The sequence below is a fragment of the Dermacentor andersoni genome, chromosome 3 (genome assembly GCF_023375885.2).
Source record: "Dermacentor andersoni chromosome 3, qqDerAnde1_hic_scaffold, whole genome shotgun sequence".
NCBI classification, from domain to species: Eukaryota; Metazoa; Arthropoda; class Arachnida; order Ixodida; family Ixodidae; genus Dermacentor; species Dermacentor andersoni.
In genome coordinates, this window is record NC_092816.1 from 66,855,829 (window position 1) to 66,876,393 (window position 20,565).

The 20,565-nt window shown below is 49.6% G+C and overlaps 1 protein-coding gene across 1 annotated transcript in view; it reads right to left on the bottom strand.

Annotated features, from left to right (window-relative positions):
- The window catches only part of LOC126543562 (uncharacterized), a 238,409-nt gene extending 218,254 nt beyond the window's left edge, over positions 1-20,155 (bottom strand). Inside the window, exon 1 of the mRNA XM_055062392.2 lies at positions 19,290-20,155. Coding sequence (XP_054918367.2) covers positions 19,290-19,356 — 67 coding nt within the window. The 5' untranslated portion in view covers positions 19,357-20,155. The remainder of the gene's footprint in view (positions 1-19,289) is intronic.
- Between the last annotated feature and the right edge of the window lie 410 nt (positions 20,156-20,565).

The following is a 20,565-nucleotide window of genomic DNA, read 5'->3' on the forward strand; positions in this document are numbered from 1 at the left end:
TTCACACTCCTCACTGTAAAATAATTTACACCCTAAAAGGTGAAAAGGGGTGTAAATGTGTCTATAACTCACACCCTTAAGGTGTTATCTATATAACGGACACCCTAAGCGTGTGAGTTATAGACACATTTACACCCTTTTTCACTTTTTAGGGCGTAAATTATTTTACAGTGCTCCTTGGCGTAACATGACGGTTTAGGAAAACGATTACCTGTTGAATAACACGCGAAATTCATTTTCAAGTCAGCGCAGGACTCGCAAGAGTTCTCAAGAGACAGGGAGATACAAGAATGAAAGGCAGGGAAGTTAACCACGTCTCGCTCAGGTTGGCTACCCTACACATTGGTCAGGGGGAAAGAAGGGTTGGAAGGAAGAGTCAGTGTGCGCGCATCCCTTAAATGAGTGTTCAGTTACGTATATGTTCAATCACGATCAATCTTCACTAGTCTAGTCCGGTTGTCCTCAAAAATCGCGTTAGCGCTTTGGTTACCTTGTGCATACTCAATGTTTCTCAACTTGATGAAGAAGAAAGCGCCCTCTATGAAGGGCTCCCGCGACCGCCCGTTGCAACGATCGTAAGAAATATCAAATGCACTGTCTTCGATCCGCAACATTTCTCAGACCTTGAGAACTTCTGTGAGTTACGTTTTTCTTTTCTTTCTTTTGCTCGAAGTAGTGCGGGCGAAAATGAAATGACGTGATCCTTGAACCTCCCCTGTGTTTCACGCATAAGAAGCGTGCATATACAATGTAGTAGGTGAAGTCCAGCCCGTGACACGGTACGGACGCTATCACAATAAGCGCAAATTTCGTACTACTTGGACTGGAATGGGACGCGAGCAGACCGATCAGATGGTGAACTTACATGCGCGATAGGAAATCCACGCGTAGTAGATGGCCCAATGTGCATTCGACATGGGTATGCGTGACCATAGAAGTGCGGACAGCGGGATGCGTAGAGCAGCTAAATTTGTTCCTGCGCGTTTATGCGTTTACAGTCTCTTATTTAACGCCACGGCGCGCCTGTCCTTCTTCTACGTCTTCTTATATCTCTTTTCAATCACTTCAGCGCCTCAACTGCGTAATTTATATGTTAAAGTATACGGCATTCGCGTAGCTATGTCACAGTTATATTTACATCAAGAAGTAAAATCGAATAAAACTAAAGACGTATCCCTTAAAAACACTTTTCTCACAGTCAGCCTTATTTAAATCAGGTCCTGCTCTATCCTATCCTTGAGTGTACTGCACTCTGTTCACTTGGTTGACCGGGCCCGCGTATAGTGATCCGTAGGAGCTTCTCTTTTGGCTGATAACTACAACGCCCTTGACCGCGCCAGTATAGCAGCTGCAGGTGATACTTAAAAATAAAAAGTTACAGTGTGTCGGTTCTACGATATTTTTCCCCCGTCTGCCGCCGCGGCCCCACGTACGCAGCACAGCCGCCCACTTGAGCGCGACCGCAGACGTCCTATACAGCACCGGCTTCGCGGGGCTCGCGTCGCTGCTTCCGGCGCTCGCCGCCGGAAGTGACCACGCGGGCGGTGGCAGCGCAAAGACGGAGGAAGACGGCTTCCGCGTCGGCCGCGGTGGCCGGGCTGAGGCGCTTGGGCGCCCTCGCCGCTGACCCCGCGCGCCCAATTTGCCGCCGCCGCCGCCTCCGACTGGCGCGTATACTCTGGAGGAACCCGGCGCTCGCTAATTGACGCCGGGGCCGAGTGGTCCCCGGAGGACGGGCCCCCGCCATCTTCTTCTTCGCCGTCTCTCTCGGCCGACGCAGACGCTCTCGAGTCAGCGTCGCGCATCGCGCGGAAAGAAGAAGGGCGCCCCGGAGAATGGCAGAGGCAGCCGCGAGGCTGGCCCCCTCGACGAGAATTAAGAGGATCTCGCCGGCGCTAATGGGTCACTTTGAGTCGCCAAGCGCAAGAAAAAGAGGCCGCCTTGCGCGCGGCTTCCGTGTTGCTCTGGCTGCGTGCGTCCTTCGTGTACGGCGGAGAATAATGGCACTGCACTAGCAGCAGCAGCGTCCTTTCATGCGTCCTTGCGTAAGCGCGCGCGCGAGCACGCAGGCAGGTCTGGAAGATCATGCGCGTCACACCGGATTGTGCGCGTATAACCCGACGACCGCCTGCCCAACTTTGTGCGTTCCTTCGGTCGTGCATGTGGGTCGACGGTGTGCGCCAAGTTTCCGAGTTTACGTGGTCAGTATAAGTTGCGTGCGCAGGCTCGTCAGAATCCTGCTTAGTCGGTGCGAGACTTTTGAGCTGTATTCTGTTTGTGTAGGCGGACTTTTGCACGCATTTTGATATCGTATAAATAAGTGGGGGACAGTATTCAAGCCTAAGTAATGTTTATCAGTTTATGAATTACATTTCCGTCAGAAACACTGCTTTGACATAGATTAAGGGAACACCATTGGACATGACATTTCGACTTATATGCAAGTATACGTTGTCAGAATGATGATATTTTTCGCTGGCACGCCGGTGTCTGTTCGTACCGCTAGTTGCCCCAATACGAAGGATAACAGAACGCTAGTAGTAGTACAACCAACGGGAGTACTCATGAAGAATGATGACGCTTTAGACGTTATAAGAAAGTATTGGCAGTTCATCAAATGCGACTGTAAGATCTTCCTTCCTTCGCCCAACTTTTGCTCATGTAATGGCTGGCTGCTAGGCTGGTTAAACTGTGGGCTTGGGCTATTTGTTAATACATGCGAACAGGTACTCCCGTTTTCTTTGCCCGATAGATTTTCGCTCTCGCAATTTATTTGTTAAATTAGACTGCGAATATTTATGTTTTAGTACAGGGCTTCTGCACACTTCTGTGCCAACTTCTTAGTGTGTCAAGCCGTCTGCCATTAGCTTTTTTGTTTGTTTTTTCCCGCGTCTAAATCCGCATCATGAACTTAAGACACAATATTTCTGCGATTTTCCGAAAGTTCGTTGTATTCAACATAAGTGCGCGAGGCATGTTGATTTCCTTTTCGTTTTAATTATGCGCTGTAGTGCGTGCGGGTAGGCATTACCTATATACAACACTCGAGATTATCAACTGATCTCGATGAATCACTCCCTACTGAACATGATTTCAATATTCAGGCAAAAACAATAGAAAAATTAAGCGCATCGTATTCCGTTGCAGCGCGGAAAAATGATAGACGAACATGCGAGCAGATGATGTCTCCGTCTGCGTCTTTTCGCGCTGAAATGGAATGTAATACCATGCCATCTCGCGCAACTGCGCATCCTGCAACAACAAAGCGCAATTGTTATACACAGCGCACTGACCTTTCAACTACGCACACAACTGCGCACTCAACTTTCCACTACGCACTCAACTTTCTCGTCTCGACAGGCGCATCAATGGCGCCTCGTTTGTCCTCTCAACGATACGTTTAATGTAGCTGTCGCCAACGCGAGCGACAGCCGAGTCCTTATCCGCATTCTGTAACACGCTACACGTAACGTCTTAGCGCGCGCACGTCGGCACGACCTTGAGCGATGGCAGTCTCTCGTGATCGTTCCAGGTTGTTTCTGACGTGCAAGAAAAGCAGTGACAGCGCACCCCCGACTCGCTCATTCGTCACACCGAGAGTATAACGCTCGAAACGAGCCGCTTGGCTGCTTCGTCGGCGCGCTCGCTCGCTTGCGGCGCCGTCACGCTACGCGGACGAACGACGCGTTGCGCTTTGTGACAATCGTACACGCGGTTGGCGGGACGCGAAGCAGAGAAACAGACGGGTCTTGCCCGCTCCAAGCGCGTCCATTAGCGCGTACGACAGCGCACCGACTGTTTGAGACAGTGCCGGCACCAAGTGGCGTGCGGTGGGACTGTATACAGCAACTAGGTTAGACAAGCTGCCCATCCTAGGCGAAAGGAAAATGACGCAGTTGGCTTTCATAATTGTCTATTGCAGGAACATCAGGGCCAAGAGCCCTCGCGGCACATCGCGCATTCACTAAGGGCAAAATGTATGTGATTATACGCTTACACCGATGTTTCACCGAATTCTTGTAAATCGTGCAATAATGATTACGAGGATACTTTGCCGACGCATCATTTGCGCCGGTGACTAGTGACTTGCTTGTACGAGGGTCCAAAGCGGATTTGCGCAGTGGTAAAGCGGCTTACCAGCTTCTGTTAGTGTCAGTGCACAACGAAATAAAAATTTCTAACTAATCTGTGACAGAGAGTATGAAGGAAAGTATAGAAACGTTAACTAAGGTGTATACCGTTCAGTTTGATGCCCAACACTGGGTGATGCATATAGAGGGACAACAATTTCAAAGGTCAACAATGGCTTGAGATTGGCGGCAGTATACTCGCGTTTTTTTTTTTCTTTTCTTCTGAGCAGTGGAAACTGACATAGAGACGTAACGACGGCTGCTCCCTGGCTGAACTTTTCTGAAAGCCGGATGCCACTGCACCAACACACACAAACGCTCTCACTCTCTCTTTCCCTCTCTTAGGTTGTGTATATATAAGCGCTATGTGTTTATTTGTTATGTATTTCACTTTGAACGCACACAAGCGCACAAATACAGAGTGTGCACTTTTAAGCCTTTACGTGTTTCTGTCATCATTTCACACTTTCTTCATATTGAGCTGCATGCCCCCCGAGCGTGATCAACGCAGGAAAAGAAAAAAAAAAGGGGGGGGGGAAAGGGCGGGGACGGAGAACGGCACTCAAAATCAAGTAAACGCTAACCCTCACGAGGAACTGCGACGGGTCAGCTGTAGCCGGCGTGCCGTCCAAATTGGGAGGGAGGAGTCGCCGGCACGCTCCACTTTTAGCAGGACACGCAGACGGACAGGGTCCGTTCTCCCCTCCGCACTCCCTTCACTATAGCGTCGACCCTCTTATTCCATTTTCCCCAATCCATCCCTAAACTCTCTCCTTCGGTCCCCGAAGCTCTTCTGCCGCGACGACTACGGTCGCGGGAAGGGGGGGGGGGCGATGATCCCCAAATGAAAATGTCAATCGATCGCCGCCGGGCTGTGCTCGACGCGGCCGCACCGCAGCCCGGCGTCACACACACACACACGCACTCTCGAGATCCTCTCGCCCGCCGCAACCCCTAGCCATACATACGAGGAAATTCTTCCTCCCTCTCCCTTTCCTTACCCTTCCAGCCCGCACTCCCTCTCCCTCTATCATTAGCGAGCTTTGCGGGGGCTGATAAGAGAGCCCGGCATGGGCCGGGCCGGGCGTTCTCGCGAAACGCTTCTTCATCGCAGTTATGAAATTTTGTTCGCCCGAGACGGGGGCGTGTATTTCTCGCCCGCCGCCCCTTCTGCTAGTAAATAGCACTCGGTTTTGATGACGAGAGATTTTTTTTTTCATGTGCGTGATATTTTTTTTAGAAGCTTGTCTTTTTCCTCCTCCTTTTCCGCTCGTTTCCTTCTTCCCCTCTCTTTGCCGTTCTTATAGTCAAGGGCTCCACGTGACCCTAGAAAGCCGAGATGGCGGAAAATGAAGCCCCGCGGTAACCGTTTCATCACAGTGCACTGCCTTCGAAAAGAAAGGCGCGAAGCATCGACGTCCATACACTTTTGGGTCTGGCTTGGAGTATACGGATGAAAGAAACGAAAAAAAGAAAGAAAGAAAAACGAGAGGAAGTTGGCGCACCCAGAAGAGATGTCTCTCCCGCTATCGGGAAGGTCCGCGTACACGGTGCGCGGATTTCTCGGTGTCGTCAGAATTGACTCGTTTCTGCTCGGATGTTTATATCGCTCAGCGAGGAGGGTGTTACGTGTAAAAATATATCGACGCGTCAAATTCCCTCCCCTCCTCCCTATCCTCACCCCCCCCCACCCCACACACACACACGCACGCTTTCTTTTTTATTTGGTTGCCCCTTTGGCCTGACCGGGAAACTTAATGCACGTCGAATGCAGCGCGGAGTGCGCATCATTCACTCTCTGGAGGCAGCTTTTATAAAAAAGGAGGCCCTTTTTCAAGCTCAAGGTACTGCGAAGGATAAAAAGAGAGAGTGATGTGCGCGGAACGTGCGCTGATACCAAACAAAAGGATTCCCGAAGAGCTTCGCCAATCGCGCGCCGCGGCGTAGATTTTTCGAGCGCGCTTGATACAAAAAAAGGGAGAGGGATCGAACCGGGCTGCATACGCTGCCGTCTGTGCTCCTGTCACCGCGACTGAAATGTTATACGGTTGTTCCCTAAGCGGTTTAAAATCCTCGTGCTCGGCGTTTCTTTCTTTTCTATTCTTATCTTCCTTGCATCTTTTTGGCTCAGCCATTGTTCCTTCGCGTGCATTTTATTCCTTTCTTTTCCTCTCTTTAGTAGACAACCGTGGAGGTGTGCTTCAGACAGGAGCTGAACGTCTTTCATGCACTCTTCGAGCCTGAGATTGATGGGCTGGCGCTTTCTTCTGTGGTTTAGAGGGGGCGTCCCGTGATGCACCGCGCTCCTTAACATGGATGCTGAGGGATTCTTTGTCTCTGCAGCTTTGCGCCTGCTGTCCTCACTCGAACAGTCGAAGTGGGGCTGTGCTGCACAACACCGGTTTCTATAACCCACGCGTGACACGTAATATTTTGCTCGTACAGTAATGCGTATAGCGCTGTTTCAGTTTCCTCTTTGGCGATTCCTATATTTCTGTGTATATTGTCGGTGGTGCGCATTGTCTTACCCATAACGACTGTGACCCATCGTGGCGCGAGGGAACCCGCCTTCACTCCGTGAAATCGAAGAAAGATTGCTTCGGATTGGAACAGAGAGAAATACAAAAAAAAAAGGTGGACAACAATGCCATATTTTATGAAATACAACATTCACTAATCCGCAGTGCTTATATCCAGGAAAAAAATTGGGGGAACACAAATGCACATTTAAACGCATGTGTTATCGGATCAGGGTCAACGGTGTTGCATCTTGTAGTGGGAGCAGCGCGGGAGACGAAGGCTGACACACACACGACACGAGCAATGCTAAAGCGGCTGATGAAAGTGAAGCATACTTTCGCCACTGCCTGCGATAAAGTAACCTGCCACTTTATTGGTTTCGGTATGCGTGGTCCACGAGAGATAGCTGTCGCCACTGGATACCGGCTCTTCGTGACTGCTGTCTTCCTATACGTTCAGCTCAATATTGACTCCACTGGTTAAGAATAGTCCGTTCGTTCGGACTTGCCCTGTTTTTGATTTCTTCGGTTAGATTACCTGCGTAGGTTACATAATGAAAAAACAACGTCCCATGCAGTTATTCTGTCTTGAATTTTGTTTTCCATATTCTCGCCCCTTTCTCAGAAATGGATTCCCTTAAGACTATAGATAGATAGATAGATAGATAAATAGATAGATAGATAGATAGATAGATAGATAGATAGATAGATAGATAGATAGATAGAGAGAGTGAGAGTGAGTGTGAGTGTGTGTGTGAGAGAGAGAGAGAGAGAGAGAGAGAGAGAGAGGTTAACCGGAATATTTGTATCCAGTTTGGTATACTTCGCTCTGGGGAAAGGTTAAGGGGAGACTAAAGATGCACCACTTACCGTTGGCCTATTTACCTCTCATACAGTTCTCTGTATGCACAGAAAGAAAGAGGGAGATAATAAAAAGAAATAGGAGACGGTATAGTGTTCGAAAAATAGGAACAAGGGAGAGGAGAAACGCTAGATGCTGGTTTAGGATGAATAAATGATTACGCTGACCTATCACTGTGTAATGCATGTATGTATGCATGCATGCATGCACCATGTCTGGAATCGATCCGGACATGCCATCTATTTCGCAGACCCTTTCGGATATGTTAACGCGAGGTAGGTAGGCTCAGTGGCCATAGTTTCATATAACAATGACGAATATGATTTCTACTGGCATCCCCTTGGAAACCGGGCGGCGACAAATATTCGGCGAGCCGGCTTGAGATAACCAACTTATATTAATCAATTGCATCTATCGAAGCCTAGTGTTTTGCCTATCTCTCCTTGGTCTTTTTTCTATTCTTTAAAGGCGCTGCCTCCACCAATATTGTTAACTTCTCTTGCTTATCTCGCCCACTGACAACTTAATGCTTCCATCCACTTTCAATTCCGGCCTCTCTGGAAGGTGGGCGTTCCCTACGGTTCTTGCTGGGCGAATATCTTGGCGTTCCATTACAAGGGTGACAGTATGGGCTAGTTTGTATTCAGTGGTATATATAATGTGCTGAGCTGTAACCGGACTTTTACTGCAGCAAACGCATGTCTCGTCCTGTAGCAAAAATTTGCTCCGGTATGGTTCTCGTACTCAGGCAGCCGGGCTCGGGCCTCAAATAGCAAAGCAGTGTCCTCTGCGTTATCGAACGGATTTTTCTCTCCAGATTTCTTGCGTGCCATTTCTTTTTTTACATCTCCATGGACTTTTTCTTTTGTTGTTGTTTCCATCCTTTGCATCCAAATTACCTCCTACAACCGCGCTTCCTAGGAAGAAGAGGGCGGAGGGAACGGGGTGGGGCTACCACCTAACTCGACTGGTCGCTCCCCTCTAATCACTTGGCGCAGCACGTTTGCGATGCGAGGTTAAAGCCCGTTCCGGTGCTCGCGCGCATTTTGCACTTGCGAGATGCATCCAGGTGTATCCTTTATTTTTCGAACAATGCCCTCGTCGAGAGCCTGCGCCGTTCGGGTTGAACGACAGATAACGTGGAAGAAAACGAAGGTGTGGAAAAAAGAAAGGTACACTCGGCTCCACACTGCGTGGCCTGTGCGAAGAGTTGAATAACAGATAAACCACGAGAAAGGGAAAGGCATCGTTTGAGAACGGCTAGAGAGGAGATACATTGTACGGGGGTCTCTTAATGCCCGTTTTGTGCGAGTTCGTGCGAAAAGATCGTAACCGAAAGTCCGAGAAAAAAGAAAGCACTGAGAGTGTTGGGAACCAGTGAGAACAAGAGGCAATTTATTAAGTGCGCCGTGTGCGCAAGACGACCATAAGAACTCGCGTTGGATCCTTCGGCGAACGTGGCTGCACTGCTTCTCCCTTGTATGTATACGCCTGCGTCTCCGCGCAGTAGACGATGCTATCTCAAGGCAGGCCAGGCGAGCGCCGCGAGATATTTATCATATCCGAGAGGTGGCGATATAACGTCTGCGCGTTAATACGCGTGACGCCTCCTCCTCGTCCTCCCCCTTGGCGACTGCATAACTCATCCGGAAACGAGTTCTTCACGACGCGCCCGTGAGCAGCCGACGCTACAGGGAGAAAGACCAGCGCGTGCTCGGTGCATGATGCGCGTCGTCGCTATAGCTCTAATGCGCTGGCGCGACAGTCAAGAAGAATGTTTCTTTTCCGCCGCATTTTACCCGTCCAGAAACAGTAGATCGACCTGGAAGCGAGGCAGCAGCCGCTAGGAAAAAAAAGAAAGAAAGCATGAAAGAAAGAAAGAAATCGGAAAGAAAGTTGTGACGAGAGACAAGAGAGACCTCGGCTGCGCGCCTATAATATTCTGCCCGGCGCGGCGTCGCATACTGGTTACAGTAGACACATAACGTCCCCGCGCTTCCTTTCTTCGTAATACGCATACACGCAAACACACATATACATACACAGACAGACACACACACGCAAGCGGGCGTATAGGCGCCGCGTCGTCTTTAATTTCGGCCCGGTTCCTCCAGAAACGACCCGTGCTGCTGGAGCAATTTTCTCCTTCGTCGGCTAGACACTTTGCTCCTGGTGGCGACTATGGCCTGCCCCGAAGAAAGAACAAATAAATAAAGCGAGAGAAGGAGAGAGAGAGATAGAAGAGGGGTAGAACAAAGAGAAATGCAAAAGACGGAACAGATAACGCCTCATTCCTTATCCCCGATACTTTATCTGCTTCCTCTTTTCCTCCTCCTGCTGCTATTCGTTCTTCTTCTTTTCTTTCCTCTCCTTATTCGCTTCTACGTTGATCGTTGTTCTCCCTGCCACCATCATTGTTATTTTCCGGCAGCTTTCTGTTGGTGCACTTCTTTACTTCATCGCGAGCTGTATGTTATGTCCGTGACGTGCGCGCGTCTATACGGGATGTCTATGTACCCGCGCCTTACTTATCTTCGTTTACCGAGCGTGCCTAGATGCGCGCGCGCTCCTCGCGCCCACGGCACCGGAAAGATTCCTAATTGCGATCGCCCCCGGAAGGGGGACAGGTTTCGTGAAGAGAGACGAAGAACAAAGGAGGCGAGCCTGGTATAGTGCTTTCTTGGCTTGGCCGTGAGAGGGCGACTGCATAGTTGGCAACATGCACGCGAGTTTGCGACGCACGCTGGAAGGTACAACGACAACGGCGTATACAATGCACGGCGGCGCAAACGTGCGGCGAGATTAAAAGCGTGCAGTGCTGCTGACGCCCGAGCCTCAGCACGAGGTGACGGAGGCTTTCGAGTACCGACTACACGAAGCGTGTCACGTGCCGACGCATTCGCGCAGTCCGGCGTATAGGCGCGTCGTTACATGCGTGAGCACCCATATCCGTATAAAAACACGGGCACGCGTGAATTCTGCGAGGCCATCGGTCAAAGAGGGGGTGTTCAAGGTACGCGATTCGGCCACGCCGCAACTGCATACGGTCATCCCGCTGCGTGCGCGTCGCGCGACGCCGTACGCCGAAAATACGACGGAAGTGCGCTTCCATGTGGTTGAGCTGCGTCAGCCTGATCGATTTTCATTGCTTTATCATCGCGGTGTAGACGCGTGTAACCGGGAGTAGCGGTGCTTGATGCTAACACGTCTTGCGATGTTGTATTTGTACAGAAAGTATTGTAGTAGCCTCGGACGTCGGCAAGCACGCAGAGGTGGCCCGAAAGATCCCAGAGGTCACGAATGGTTGCTCTGTTGCGCAAATATTCATGGCGGCAATTTTCGCAGCGATACGATAGTAAAGGTGCTGGTGGATCTCGGACTCTCAAAGGACTTCACGAACGAAAAAAAAAAAAAAGAAAGAAAGACGATAAGAAAAGAGCTGCAGGGCCTTCAGCCGTACATTAACTTAGTGTCCTCATAAGAGACGATTGAATTGTCGAAGCAGCTCTCGACGGGTGCAGACCATTGTCCGAACGGAAAAACGCGCCAGCCTGAGTTACCGCATAAACCAACCGTATAAAAAATAAAAATAATATAGAATTGTGGCTATATAAATGACGCGCCAAGGTGTTCGGAAGAGCTTGGCAAGGCCAATTTGTTGCGGAAAAAAAATAATACTTTGGAAGTCCGTGGAATATATCTACACGCACATTCTGCGAACTGCTGTAGTAGCATACGGCTTCTACTACATTACAGTCTGTCCAAGGCAGTTTGCGATTAGAGCGCGGCGCAGACAATCGGTGACTTTGAGCACTCTACACAAGTTCTCTATGGATACTTTATAGACAGTGTGTAACTACCTAGAGACTTTCTGCAGACTAACAGTAGCTTATGCAAGAAAGATCGGCTCCAGCTTCCCCTACCGTTGCACTCAATTAACTGGCGTATATGGCATGAAGCCGCGCAGGAGACGACACACTTCAGGAAGCACGCTGCCTGCAGTCCACAGCTGTATTCTTATGTTTCTTGGCTTTCTTTTTCCCCTCGTCTTCCCTATTAGGCGGCGCCCTTTGCCGGAGCCTGGCACGATACCCCGGTGTCCCGCATGAAGGGCGTCATCCGACCGTGAACTCGATTGCGCAGCTAGCGCTTGTGTACTGCGTCTCGCATCGGCGTTCTGCGCGTCTGCGCGTGCCTTAGCGCCGAAGGGCGTTTGCGCGGTTATTATGCGTTCTATCGCAGCGTATTAACTGTTGTGTTTACGCGCGCGACCGCGGTGGTCCGCACTTGTCAGCGAGCACGGGGCTGCGTCGAGATTGATTGAAGAGAGAAACGCGCGGGCATTTCGACGGCGTTCACGGCGTGTGTTTGTGCGGCGTGCGATAAGGATGACGTGGTTATACACACACGGCGATGAACAATGACGTGTGTTTACCGAGGTCGCTTGGTTAAGTCACTGTGCAAAGATTATCCCTTTTCTTTCTGTTGCCTATAGTGAATGTGCTCCTTTAGTACCGCGAAGTTGAGAAACTCTCCAAAAACCCGCCTTTCCCTTACCTCACCCTTTTGTTTTAAACAGTTAAGGTGCCGAGATATCTCCCATGCTTTGTCGCCTGCATGGTTGAGAGCTTACAGTGTACGGAACGTGGTTTCGCAAGGTCGGTCTGATAAGAGTAGCGAGTTTATTTCGTGTACATAGTGAATTGAGTACATGTATATACCGGTGTGTCTCTTGAACGTGTGTTTTATAAAATATTGGGGCACGTGATTATTTAACATATAGGGGGCAAGTAACCTTGGAAACGTAACCTAACGTAACCTTCGACGAAGTTCCAATTCGGGGCCGTTGCCGGAGGTTATGTTCGTGAGCGTAATTGCAAAGGATACTCACGGACACTAGGGTAGATGTGCCGAGGTTATGCTTTGCGAATATAAAGAGCGCATGCAGTGGCCTTTCGGTGACATACATATCGTTCGTTGTGATCTGTGCATGTTTGAACGCGATGCTCGGCATAGTGATGAAGGAGACGCTTGCGTGTGTGGCCGGTCAGCTGTCTTATCTTGCTCTGCCTTCCTTTGTAAATGTTCTGTCACGATATTACAGACTGTATGTAGAAAAAACAAGGCCAGTAACAATTATCTTTCTCTTGGGACTATCATATCCACACAGCGCCTTAACCCATATATACGTGAAGTAAAGGATATAGCAGGAGGCGCGTGCTTGCAACCCTCTCGAACTGATAACCCACCTAAATCTGTCTATCTAGACTATTGAACTTGTTGTTACCACAAACACTGCGCTCATACTAGTCGACGGAAATCGTAAGTTCTTAGGCTCACGGTTTAAGTGGAGATATTCTACTTCGCAGCAAGGTGCATTTAGGCTTTTCTGTGGAGCCTGAAAACACAATTTTGTGAAGCGAACAAAGATGGCCAACAATGGGGCTTTCGAGAAACGCGCTTGTCGCTTTAGACGTTTTCTTAGAAATGGCCAGTATCTAAGATCTATATTAATCTTAAGTGTCCGCTGAAATATACACGTATGATGCAGGTCCATGCATGTTAATTGGTCAAACGTTTATGTAGTACGTTATGTATGGGTGCACATTAGACGCTCTCGTCTATGAAATTGTACTTCTTTATTTGTGAAACTGAACTTCTTTATGCGTTCTAGGACAATATACGAAGCACATGTGTTTACATATGCAACTGTATACATGTTCATCTTCTGTGTGTCCCTGGAATCATGTACAAAACTTGGTGATATTGCTGACGGACTGTTGTTGTGATACTACTGTACCGCATTTTGTCACAAATATCCTGTCATTTTTTTTTTTTATTTGCCAAGTGACGAAGAGTAGCCGGTGCCACCTGAAGGTGCCAACCTCTCCTATTGCATCACGTCAAAAAAGAAAAAAAAAAAAACTTTCGTCCTGTCAAACAGCGCGATATTGGATGCAACGTATCGACGGCTGTCAAAGCTCTTCGGCGCTTAGAGCTGTTAATAGAGTAGCTGTAGTGAATCAACAACAAGAATCGAAGTTTAAAAGCCAATCCCCAAACAGCAAGATAGCATCGCCGACTTACTCGAAACAACGTATACGTAACAGTAACTTTTTCTGTGTGTCCACAATTTAGCGTCTTTGGGATGGCAGGGGCTATCGAGCGAATCGTAAACCGTGTACAGAGGCGCTCGGACTGTTGATGCTCCCTGATTCAAATCCAGGCCCGAAGTTTCACTGAAATCATAAAATAAAGAGAGAGAAAGAGAGAGAGAGAGAGAGACAAAGTACCTATTGCCTGAAAGTTAATACATTGCCCGGGATATAAAACCGATCGTTCGCGGCTAAAAAGTTCTGTCGTCGCGCTGTGTTAGCCCGAAGTAATCCTTCTCGCCGGTGAAATCCCCTTTACGCTCGCTATCCCGAACAGCCAACTTTGGAAACCTCGTTTCACGAACCTGCTTTTCAGCCCGGTATACTGCCCGTCCCTCCCTCCGTTCGGAGCGATTGATCCGCATCGGGCTCTGAGTGCGCTGCGCTCTGGACAGAAACAGCAAGCCGAACAAACGAGCAAACAAACATAAGGTTCGGGCTCGTCCAGGCAAGGGAACAATTAGTGGAGAACACTGGGCCGTGCACGAGCTTGCGTTGCGTAACAAGCAACGAAATTAAAACGAATGGAGTCCCAGTGGCTGCAGATAGATAGAGAGGGGGGGGGGGGGGGGGGGTAAAGCAGGGATGGCTCAGCAAGCGTTGTCGAGACGGCCGTCGTTTATTCTCGGGGGCAATGGATAACAACGCCGCCTTTAATGGATTCTCTGCGCAGGCCTCTCTGCAGCATGCATGCATGGGGCTTGTGTGTGGGATACTTCGGGAGAGGACGCGCTGTCGGGTGAATAGGTCGCCCCGCGGTTGCTTCACGGCGAAAGACGAATGAAGAGGAGGAAGGGGAGGGGCGGGCGAGAGAAAGGGGAGGCAGACAGATTACGGAGACGAAGACATTACGGCGAGGGGTAACTCTTGGGCGCATAATCGGCTATTGCACCACGCGTTCACGTCTGACGCGCTCCCGCTCCTTTTGTCCACTCCTGCGGATGTCGGCACGCTGATTCTTCGCTATCGAAATCGGCGTAAAAGTGAATGAACGAAGGAAGTATGCAGAAGCGGTTTGCGGCAACTATTTCTTATTACCGGGTAGATGACGAGCTATAGCTTTAAGTAGGGGTAATCTTCGCACAAGGACCCTGTGCGTGGTCGATGAAAAGGTGAGTGTTGAAGAGTCTGACAACGAGCGATCGCGTGAAACGTCAACAGAACGCGAACGCGGAGGCCATGTTGGAGGTCCCGCGTGACCGCGTCTTTAATAGATGAGTGTCGCGTCGTGAAGTCATTGTGCTTTGGTCTGTGACAGAGCTCGGGGCGTGCTTGCCACACGTTTAGTCTTAAGACGGGTCAGACTGGGGTCGACGCAAGGCACTGGACTGTTCTGTCATCACTGGCGTGACGTGGCGAGTGTCCCATAAACGCAATTCGTGGCAATTTTCTTTGTTTTGCCGCGTGCACATTCATTAAACTCTTTAGGCGTATGATGCACGAGGCCCGCGCATACAGAAGCAAGGTCGACGGCACGCATGCGCAGAACATTATATCCACGTATACCGTGCACCCGTTGTTTTTATTATACAAGCCCTGAGTGTCTGTGTATACTAAACTTAGCTGCTGTCGCTTAATGATGCAGCAGCGCCTTCTCCGGAAGATATTCTCTATCCGCGATAAAAGCTGAGATATATACCTGCCAGATGACGTCAGTCGTTGTCATGGTACAACGCTGCAAGTACCAAGGGCACGCTTCTATCAACGGCTGTGAACTCCTGCTACATTAGCTGAACCGTGCGCAAACAATAGTATCAATGCGTTAAAGTTTTTCGAATATCATTGAAACACTGGAACAATTTCAGAAGGAGGCAATATCTCCGGTCTTTGTTGTCTTTTATCGTAGCACTGTATACGGTAACGGGCTGCCAATGGAAAACGAAGATATGCAAGCGCGCACCACAACTCAATTCAAGTTTCGCTCACGAGCGACCGAACATAAAAAATAGTAATAAATAAATTGAAAGCCTCTCGACTTGTTCGTCATTGTTCAATCGTTTGGCCTGATTTCAATACGTTCGTTCCTCCTTATCGTGTAGAGAGTGAGTGAGTGAGTGAATAAACTTTTATTTGGTCCAGCAAAGCGCGATAAAACGCGCACCCGGCTAATCCCACGACGGGACTGACAGATCTAGTCTGCCGGCCCGATCGCGGGCGCGCTGGACGGCCAGGATTTGATCCTCAAAGACAGGGCTTCGCAGGAGCGCGTCCCACTCTTCCTTGGTGAACTTCGGCCCCAGCGACCCGCACTCCCAGAGCATATGAGGCAACGTAGCTACCTCACCACAGGCCACGCAAGAACAATTTGGATAAATCTCTGGATATATGCTATTAAGGGACGCCGGATTTGGGTACGAATTCGTTTGCAGAAGTCTTAGTGTGACCGCCTGCGGCCTGCTTAGCTTGGAGTGAGGCGGGGGGAAAACCCTTCTCTCTAAGTAAAAGAATTTCGTGATTTCGTTGTGTGTGAGAGGAGCGTCTCTGTGTCCGGGGAGAGAGTCGCCCGATCCGAGGGCAGCGCGGTCGGTAAAGCCACGCGCAGCCTCGTGGGCAGACTCGTTGAGGTTCAGAGGAACCCCCTCAATCGCCCCGACGTGTGCAGGGAACCAAAGGATCGAGTGCATGGAGGTGTTGCCCTGTTTGGCGCCTTTCAGAATTTGAACTACCTGCCGAGTGCATGCCTAATTAAATTATGGGGTTTTACGTGCCAAAACCACTTTCTGATTATGAGGCCCGCCGTAGTGGAGGACTCCGGAAATTTGGACCACCTGGGGTTCTTTAACATGCGCCTAAATCTAAGCACACGGGCGTTTGAGCATTTCGCCCCCATCGAAATGCGGCCGCCGTGGCCGGGATTCGATCCCGCGACCTCGTGCTCAGCAGCCCAACACCATAGCCATTGAGCAACCACGGCGGGTAGAGTGCATGCTTAGAATGCGCTTGCGAATGCTGTTCCCACTGCAACGTTAACTTTCTGGTTCGTTCAGCATGATGATGAAAGTGAAAAGCCGTTCTCAATCTTGGTGCGTAGATTAAGTATACGTATGTCTCGATAGCACCGTAGATACGTTACGCTTCTGACGCTATATAAGTCTTCAACCTACGTTTAGAAATAAAAAAGTGTTGTTCGCTTTGCGCAACGCATTCATACCCCGTTTCGAAGATGTTTCTCCTCGTCAGACCTTAAAAAAAAATGAAAAAGAAAAGAAAGGACCATCACATATAGTTTGCTTTTTCTGAAGAGCAACTAAGCGAGCTTTCATGTTCCAGCGAAAGAGGTGAAGGCTTTTCAAAAGATTCCTGCACTGATTAAAAAAATTTTTTCCTGCCATCGCTACAAAAGTAGGGTTATTACAAGTTTCCATCTGGCGATGTTAGTAATCTGAACAATGTCGCGTTTTTTCTTCTTTTCCTTTTCTTTTGTCAAACTTGTAACTTGTAAAACGTGGTCTTCATGTAACCTTCAGCTCCTTTTTGTATGCCCCTATATAGCGTCGTAATTAGAGAACGCACCTTGATTCGTTTTCAAAACCTTTTTTCTTTTTGTCTCTCTCTCTTCAGATTGTTTCTCACATTATCATTCAGCTGCTTGGTTAAACTGGACGATAGGGAAGAGCGACGCAAAGTCATCAGCGTTTCTTTTTCCCCGTTCGCTTTTCATTAGCCTGAAGTGGATTTTCACTTTCGCGCAAGCAGGGAGACAGAAAAAAAGAAAGCACTGTGTTTGGCACCGCAAGTCATTACAAATTGAGAATGTTTTCGAGCAACTTGAGCGAGAACTTCAGCGCATACGCTGTATAGCTATAGCTACTCGTTTGGTTCTACGTTAAGGTAAGGAAAGAGACTCGGTTTAACGCGAGGGCAAACCTCAGCAGATGCGTAGGGATTTAGCACGGGCGCGGTGTTGCTTGCACACACACACACAAAAAGAAAAACAATTATTTTTTAAATCATATAAATGATAAAGAAGGAGTTCAGTTTGTTGAACGCAGACCTGGAAATTTTCGCCTGGTTCTACACGAGGAATGAAAAAAAAAAATTAATTTGTTCTTATTGTGCCCACTATTCCTTCAACGAACAAAAGCGTACAAACAGCATATGCAATAAACTATGAAGGCAGCCGGTCGCCCGTGTTGACTGACAAAAACATTTTCCGTGCTAATTCGTGCGGAACAAAAGCTAAATTGAGGACAAGTGACCGAAATAGTCCAGCAGAGCTAGACACAGTGGCATTATTTCCAGCCTCGAGCTCGTTTTCTTTTTCTTTTTTTTTCCTGAAGCTTGCAGAAGAGCAGCGCGCGCCTGCAAGCCCGAGTACGCGTGACCCACACTGCACGGATTCCGAACGTCCGTGAGCCGGCGTGTCAACGGCCGCGCGTGCTGGGAGTTTTGAAAGCGGAAACAAAGCGTGTTTTCAGTTTCTAATTGCGCGAAGCCGTGAAAACGGGCCGCTCCGAGGCTGCTGCCACTGTTTTGCCCCCGTTCGCGTTCTTCCTTCAGTCGAGAGTCCTATAGGCCGACATAATCTCACGGTTCTATTTCGATGCTATTCCATATTTTTTTTTTTTTGTGCTTCGTCAGCGGTCTCAGCGGCATAGCTCCTACGTCATCACCGCGATCGCCTGGCCGTGAACGGCAGATGAGAAAGAAATAGCATCGATAACAAGGAATTCGTATACTTTATACCGACCCCGGCGTAGGCTTCCTGCGTGTGGTAGCACGGTAGTCAAAGACTTCACATCTTTGGCGCCGAAATCAAGTATGCCGCACTCGACATCTCACTAGTTTACCTTCTTTATAACCCAAAAATTAATTTGAAGGTATTACTTTTAGTTAACAAAAAAATGAAGAGAAAGTGCGGCCCTACTGCACCTACGGAAGCAACATTTTATCACAGTCACCGGTTTAATAGAACAACCGAGACATAAGGGAAACACGTGCACTTCTTAATCTTCTATGAGAGCGTGAAATATGTTACGACATCTAAAGTTGTCACCTGTACATCGGAACCAAATAAAGTTTTATACAACGTTTAACATTTTTATTAAAGCAATGGTCATGCTCGTTTTACACGAAGCCGTAACTACCCATTTAGCGGCCGCGTATACAAAAATCATTGCATATACCATAGATCTTGATGCCGCCCCACACGAACAGCGTGAATACACGTAGCGCGAATGACGACTCACGGGCCTCAAGTTTCCCCTTGAGAGGAGTTCGCGAAAGTGGCTTCACACCCAACGATTCGCTGGGAACTCGGGCTTCGGTCGCCACAATCGAGAAAGTTGGCGGCTCTAGACAGTGTGCAAATACCCGCAATGAAGGAGTATTGGTATGTGAGGAAAGTGCCACTCATTCATTTATAAGTGGCTCAATTGCTTTTCTTTTTTTCGTTGCTTTACCCATTTCGCCAACGTGTACTTTCGTAGCTCCACCTAATCCAATGCTACTGCATTGCACTCGACAAACTTACCTAATTTGCGTTAGGCGTCATCATCACCATGTTTAACCAAAGTAGTAAGGGTCGCAGATAATACATATCATCCCACGTTAACTTGTATTCGGGACAAACTAAGAGGAGCGGCGCGACAGTCGAAAAATAAAGAGCGGAAAGCGGGCTTACCTGCAGTGCAGCGTCCCGTGAAAGTCCATAAGAATAGGATGGCCGCCACTTTTAACTTTGGCATCATGATGACTGGTTGATTTTGGTCGAAACAGTCAACTCCAGATTCGTGATGTATCTCTCGCTGAAACAACTCGAGCTATCCCAGGGCTTTTAGACGTTTAGCGAGGGCGCTCTCCCGCTGTGTCGATCCGTGTCGGACGTCCCGCAGAGAGCGACGCCGATAACGAACAAGTAGCGGTTCGGTTTCCTCGCCACACAACTTTCGGCACGGAGATGTTATCGTGCGAAGCAGCAAAGTCGACTTCGTTCTTGACACTTCAAAAGGCACGCAAGCTTTCTGGATGAAAAGGATTCAACTTTCGTTTCTGTAGCGTCTCGGTTGAAGCGGAGTTCGGTTGTCCAGTAGCAAGTGCCGGCTTTCGCTCAGCTATCACACTGCAATGTATCGTCACGTCTCTGCAAAGCACAGGCAATAAGTCAGCGTACTTGCCTTACTGACCACTCAGCGAGCGGCGATACCCAAAAATTCGCACGAAGTTCGTACTCGTTGAAGTCCCGACCTTCCAGAAACGCCGTGGACCAGCTTGTGCGCCGACACTCGCGTTCTCGCCAACGTGCTGTCGAGCGAATCACACTGACTAACCAAACTGCGGGAGGACCGGTGTCACCGCTCTTATTCGCAGCGCGAGAAGTGTCACGAGCCACCGGGCGACCCGCTGAAGGTGCGTTGCGCACACGCCGCCAACGGTGCGAACCACAGGGGGAGTGACGGTCCAAAACAACGCGCGCCGCACGCCGAAGAAGTGCGCGGAGCGGAGAGGAGAAGGAGCGATGCGTACCCGACTTCAGCGCGGAGCACTTTGAGAGCAGCACCGGCAGCACCGCGATGTCGCCGACGCCGGCTGCATCCCGCGGCGGCGCCTCCCGGGCGGACAATAAAAATTGGGGGGTGGGAAGCGAAAGTCAGAGGAGGAAGCGGGAGGAAGGCGAAGAGTGAGCCCAGGAGCAACGCCGCGCGCGCGTCCGCTCCCCCTCTTTCTCTACTTCCTCCTCTTCTTCAGGTGGGAAGAAGGAAGAGGGCGGCGGAGTGGTGCTGCGCGTGGCACTGCCGTCGTCAGCTGCTACAGCCGCCGCACGAGCGAGCGGACCGGCGCCGCCGCCTCGGGAGGATCCTGGCGAGCACACGCTGCGGCCGGCTCACCGCCCCGCGGTGAGCGCTCTCGGTCCGAGGAGGAGGGAACGTGCTGGTTCTGAACCCGCTCTCTTTAGAGAG